The sequence below is a fragment of the Bos mutus genome, chromosome 24, assembly GCF_027580195.1.
Source record: "Bos mutus isolate GX-2022 chromosome 24, NWIPB_WYAK_1.1, whole genome shotgun sequence".
NCBI lineage: Eukaryota > Metazoa > Chordata > Mammalia > Artiodactyla > Bovidae > Bos > Bos mutus.
Window position 1 is genome coordinate 46,481,611 of NC_091640.1, and position 6,623 is coordinate 46,488,233.

The window sequence follows — 6,623 nt, forward strand, 5'->3', positions numbered from 1 at the left end:
ATCAAATCCACAATATCTCTGAAGTCTACCTGTAGCCAACACAGAACAGATGTTCAGAAGATGTAAAGAATTACACAAATTAATAAAAAAAAGACCACATGATTGTTCTAATGGGCAATAATTTGTTTTAAAAGTAAACATACACTTACCATAAGACCCAGAAATTCACCTTTTAAATATTTACCCAAGAGAAGTAAGAACATGGCCATACAAAGACCTGCACACAAATGTTCACAGCAAGTATATGAATAATAAGCCCACACTAGAAACAACCCAAGTGCAGCCAAGAGTGAATGGATTTTTAAAATGTGGTGTATCTCTACAGTGGAATCCCACTCTGTGATGGTAATAAAAAGGAATGAACAGCTGACATACGCAATGCCAATGAATCCCAAGCACATAACGCTGAGCAAAAGAAATCAGACAAAAATTACTACACAGTAAGTAACGCCAGTTATGTGAACTCTAATCTGTTCTAACAGAAAGCAGATCTTGGTTGTCTAGGGTTGAAGTTAGGGGGAATTGCCTAGGAAGGGGCACATGGAACTTTTGTGGGATAATTTAAATACCCTGTATATGAATGTTGCAAGAGGTTACAGGGATGTATACATTTGTCAATATGCATCAAACAACACAAGTAAAGTAGATTCATTTTATTGATAATTATGTCTCAATAAAGTTGAAAAATGGACAAAATACTTAAATAGGCATGTCATAAATGAGGATATCCAAATGGAAAAAGACTCAATGTCATTATTCATAAGGGAAATGCAAATTAAAATACAATGAGACACTATCATATATGCACCAGAATGCCTAAAATTAAAAGAATGGACAAATACTCAGTATTTTCAAGAATGTGGAGCCATTGGCACTCTGCATTACTGGTGGTGGTGGTGGTTTAGTCACTAAGTCGTGTCCAACTCTTGCAACCCCATGGACTGGAGCCCGCCAGGCTCCTCTGTCCATGGGATTTTCCAGGCAAGAATACTGGAGTGGGCTGCCATTTCAGCACATCTTCCTGACCCAGGAATCAAAACTAGGTCTACTGCATTGCAGGCAATCTCCTGCCTTGCAAGCGATTCTTTACCACTAGGCCACCAGGGAAGCCCCATACATTGACGCTGAGAGTGTAAATTGATACAAGCCCTGGTAACTAAACATAAGCCCACCTTATGACTCAGTGATTCTACTTCCAGTTACAAATCCAAGAGAAATGAGTGCATGTGTTCATCTAAAGATGTGTACAAGATCTGTATCATCTTTATCCGTAATAACTAAAAAACGCCCAAGGCCATCAAAATAGAATGGTTAGACAAAGGGTGATATATCCGTAAAATGCAATAATACACAGATAATAAAAATGAACAAACTATGTAACAATACACAGATAATAAAAATGAACAAACTACGTAACAATACACAGATAATAAAAATGAACAAACTACGTAACAAGTCACAACGCAGGTAAATCTCTTGGATATAATGTTGAGTGAAAGAGAAGCTAGACACACAAAAAAGGGCTTTATAATTCAATTTATAGGAAGTTCAAGAGCAAAAAACGAAAGTGTGGTGATAGAATTAGGAGGGCTATTACCTCTGAGAAGGAGAGTGAAGGAACTTTCTGGAGGTTAGAAATGTTCCATGTCCTGTTCTCAATGGTGGTTACACAAGCATGCACCTTTGTAAAAACTCAACATGCTGTACTTTTATGAGTTTTGTGCTATATATATACTATATATATATATAATATCCTAAGCGTGTTTGTGCGTGCTCAGCCAAAGTCCAACTCTTTGCGACCCTAGGGGCTATAGCTTCCTAAACTCCTCTGTCCATGGGATTTTCCAGGCAAAGAATACTGGAGTGGATTGCCATTTCCTTCTCCAGGGAATCTTCTTGACTCAGGGATTGAACCCACGTCTCCTGAGGCTCCCGCATTGGCAAACAGATTCTTTACCATTGACACTGAGCCATCTGGGAAGCCCATATGTGTGTGTGTGTGTTTCCTCAATTTAAAAATTTTAATTTAAAAGTTTTTCAAACAGCTGAAGAACTGTCTTAGAGAAGACAAATATCTCATGGAAAACACAAAATTCTGTTTGGTGCAGAGGATCCCAAACAGTAAAATCCCCTGATCAGCACAAAGAAGAACTGTCAACAGCAAGTAGGCTTCTCCTAGCAGAGAGCATGACAAATGGAAGATGCTCAGTAAATAATTACACGGATGAATGAATGGAAAGACAAATTAATGAGGGAAACAATCAGTGAAATGAGTGTGGACTATGACATAAATTGACCAGTATGTAATCTCAATTCTACCATCACTGCCTCTATGATTTCAAACAAATTTCTTACTGAGCTTCATTTTCCTCATCCCTGGAGTAGAGATAAAGTCTTCTCTGAAGGATGATTATAAGGATTAAACCACCCAGGGGCCCCAGACAGGAATCCCCACCCCGGTCCAGCCCGCGCCGCCGAGCGAGCAGCCAGCCGTCCGTGCTGCCGGCCGCCCTGTGCATGCGCCCCGCGCCCCGGGGCCCCGCGCACCGAGCGCCGCGCGCCAAAAAAAAAAAAAAAAAGGATTAAACCAAATAAAACAGTCTTCAACTTTCATAGTCATTGACCTAGCCTATTTCCACTTCTGGGAATTTATCTTACAGATACTCCGTCAGTTGGATGAAAGATATGCATTCCATAAGTGATAAACTGTTACCATCATCCCATCACCATCATCACCATCATCATCTCTAGTGTTGTCATCAACGACATTAATATTGTCTTCAACATGACTATCTTCATTTTCATTAATAACATCCCCAAGAAGGCCGCCTTGGGAAATTATATTCCCATAGATGCTGGGCAGCCCCTGTCTGAGACACAGGAGAGAAAAAGGGCCCCAGGGCTGGAAGCTTGGGCAAGACATCCTCTGAGGTCTCTTTGAAACCCGGATTCTGGAGGAGTCACTCTCTTGTCCTCATGGGCCCTGTGTAGGTCAGGGGGTAGACCAATGCACCAGGTCGGCCTGTACCCTCAGAGCATCAAGAGGGCTGCTCACCTTCCTCTGGCTGTTGGTGAACTCCAGCGTAGCCTGGAGGCGACCCGAGGAACAGAGAAGGAAACCTAGGCCTTTCTCCCCCTCCTTACTCTTCTTCCCCATCACACTCAGCAAGATTCTCCACGTGACGGAAGAACCCAGTGCTCAAAGGGCGTAGGTGACATCCTGTTCTAAAGCTGAGAGGGTAACCACGACAGAGCAGGCAAAGCTCAGAATGTGACTACGGTCAGAACCATCCACATTCATCATTCCATCCTGTGGCTGACTGCAGTCAGTAGGTCCATGCCTCTTAGGAATGTCACGGGGGCACTCCCCTTGGCTTGCTCTTCTCCAGCTATTTTTAGCACAGTCAAGATGGGGCAGTACAAGGGCAAGGACCAGCCAAACCAGCAAGATTCAAATCCTAACTCTGCTACTTAATAGATTTGTGATCTCAGGCACATAATTTAGCTTCCTTGTGCCTCACTTGACGCATCTGAAAAAGAAGATTTTGAGAATCCAACCCACATCGTTGAGTTGTTGTGAAGGTGAAACCAATCCACTGAGTAAAGTGCTCAGCGTGGTGCCTGATGCTTTAAATCCATGATTCTATTGAATAGCATCCTGACCGGAAGTGGGAACTTGGGAACGGTTGAAGCTCTTGTCTTTCCTGTCTGTGACCTTGTTGAAATCACTTCCGTTCTCGGAGCCTCTGTCCTTAACCTGAGACTAATCACACCTGTCTGGACTGTACTCGGGGATCTTGAGGATTAAAAGTGAGAATGGAAGTGAAAATGCTTTGAGAAGGATAAAGAGAAGGATAAAGCTGTGAGTCACACTGAGGCAGGCAGAGCCCATGAACAGAAGTGGACATTGTGGCAGCTATGAAAGGTTCTCGAATGTTCTCACCAGCAGTCGTGCTGGCCAGGGTGAATCACCCCAAAGCTGAGAGTACTTATCAAGAGTGCTGCCCTAACACCTAGCCTCAATGCCCCTCCCTGCCACTGGACCACACGTCCTGAGAAAAGGCGGCAACACTTCACTCATTCTAAGCCCCTCATCCCTCCCCACAACCCCTGCCTCCACCCCAGCAGATACCTGGGACATGGAGCCAGGAAAGGGGCCCCAGGAGAGCCACAGCCTTCACGGTGCCACAGCGGTGACCTCCTTCTCTGAGCTTGGGTCTGCTCTGGGAGTGGGGTGAGGAGTCAGGACAAAGAAAGGAGGGCCCCACCCACACAGAGATCAGGTTTGGCTGGGGAACAAGCCCTACAGATGGAGTATAATCAAGGAACTCCCAGCGGACGGGGATTAAGGAGGAGCAGAAGCCCATGGCGGGCACAAACCACGCATTCAGTACTTCTTTGGTGAATGAATGGGTGAATCTGGTGCTTACAGGGGGAAGTGAGCCAGTTTAGAGGGAGCACTGAGAAGTTAATGTCTTCAGAGATCAGGTAGACAGCACTGATGCGTGAAACCCAGGTGGCACAATGGTAAAACAAAATCTGCTTGCCAATGCAAGAGATGCAAGAGATGTGGGTTCCATCCCTGGGTCAGGAATATCTCCTGGAGAAGGAAATGGAGCCCACTCCAACATTCTTGCCTAGAACATTCCATGGACAGAGGAGCCTGGCAAGCTACAGACCATGGGGTTGCAAAAAGTCAGACAATGTCTGAGCGAACACACACACATGAGTGATAAATCCACTGCCTAATAGGCGTTCACAGTCAAACATTTTTTTAAATTGTAAAAGCAAAGCAAAAAAAAAAAAACAAAACACCAAAGCAAACAAAAGCCCCCTTTGAGCCAAAACTGGCTCCTGGGTCCCTAGTTCACCCCTTCTCTGGTTTACTTGACATGAAGGTAGAGTATTTCCAAGCAGCTGCCATGCACCCCAGAGGAAAGGAAGACTAAAAGGCCAAGCTCCAACTGCCCTCCCCGAGTGGACCACAGCATCGCCTTGCGAAGCCCCAGGGCCCTCTCTCTGTCGGCCACGGCGGGCAGCAGCGCCGAGCCCCTGCTGAGCATGTGATGAGCGCCCAGGTCTCCTTCCACAGGCCTTTCACAGCCTCATGCAGGCCGCCCGTCAGAGAGCAGGCTGGAGGTACGGGAGCTGGAGAGGGTGGCCCTTCTGTTCCAGTCTGTTCTGTGCCACTGCGACTCTGTGGCCCTCAGTACAGTGGGGCCCTCGTATACCCCCAAGAGGACGCAGTACAGACCCAACAGGATAGTCCACGGGAAAGGGGTCGAGGCAGAACCTTAAACTCCCCTCTCAAAGCGAGGGACGGGATCGGATGGGCCCCCCACCCTGCAGCCAGGACCCGGCAGACCTTTGGCCTTGTAGTAATCATGCTCCAGCTCCTCCTCGTCGTCTCCTGAGGCGTAGTTCAGCAGCTCCTGCTCATACAGGGCTAGGAAGTCAATGTCTTTCTTTCTCCTCTTTTTCTTCTGGGGCATCATTGTGCTGGCTGCCCCTTCCTGGCCCTCACTGACTCAGCGTTCCCACTCCCTGGCCCCTTCCAGGACCCCCCTCTCCTTGCGCTCCTGCACACACGTTCGGGTGGATCAAAGCCCACACGTGTCCAGAGCCCTCCCACTCCGTTCTCCTCACTGGCCCCTGAGCAGGACCCCGGGGCTTTACCCCAGCCTTTCCTGCCCCTGGCCCCTGTCTCTGGCTCCCTCTCCCCCGCCACCTCCTTGGCACCTGCCGTGGGCTCTCCTTGGGCCTCATGACTTATTCATGGGGACCGAGGACAGGCTATCCTCCTTACCCCTCCCCTCCCACCCACCCCCTTCTCATCCTTTCATGGAGAATCAGGTGACATGAGCCCTTGGCATCTGTTTCCTACCTGGCCTCACAGCAAGGCCCCCCCACCCCAGGGACATGGGGCCTCCCCGCTAAAGATAAACCAGTCTCGCAGCCTCGAGGGCCGTGAAAGCGTGCCCCCAGGACCTGGGGCCTTCCTGAGGCATGCAGGGCCCCAAATTAGCTGGGCCCCCGGACACAGAGGACTCAGTTTCTCTCTATTATTTATGACCTCTGCTCATCTTACAAGGCAGACAGGTTCTAACTGGGTCCTTCTCAACCTCTCTGCTTTCATCTCCTTTAGACTCCAGAAGAGGCCGTTCAGCCACGAGGGACCTGCTGCTCTGATGAACACCCAGACCACCCACGAGGTGCTTCCTGAGTCCTGAGTTCCTACAGCTGAAGCCAAGGATGCTGGGGAAGCCCACCGAGTCCTAGGTGACCCCCACAGTGCCCCGACAGGCTGGCAAAGTTGACCAGCATCTGTTCTAACAAGAGCTTTCCATTTGCCTGTATCGCCCTCTGCACTTTGCAGTGAAATAGTAGAAACCCTGAGTGCCCACCCAGATGCCTGCCCCACTCAGCCCTTACCTTCCCTGCAGGCCCATGTGGGGTTCTGAGTCACAGCAAGAGGACCAGAGGCCCCTCCCCACCCTTGGTCAGCACGAAAGTTTCCCTTAGGGCCACTAGACCCCTCTGCCTTGCTGATTTTATTAAGATTTCTTACAGCCTGAATTGTAAAATGTCTATGTAAATCCTGAAATGCTGGAAGTTTTCAGTCC

At 48.1% G+C, this 6,623-nt stretch overlaps 1 protein-coding gene across 2 annotated transcripts in view; it reads right to left on the reverse strand.

Annotated features, from left to right (window-relative positions):
* Positions 1–5,495, reverse strand: part of LOXHD1 (lipoxygenase homology PLAT domains 1) — a 205,295-nt gene extending 199,800 nt beyond the window's left edge. For both annotated transcript variants that reach the window (XM_070361798.1, XM_070361797.1), the window contains exon 1: positions 5,366–5,495. In XM_070361798.1, the coding sequence (XP_070217899.1) occupies positions 5,366–5,495 (130 nt within the window). The remainder of the gene's footprint in view (positions 1–5,365) is intronic.
* Positions 5,496–6,623: the final 1,128 nt, after the last annotated feature.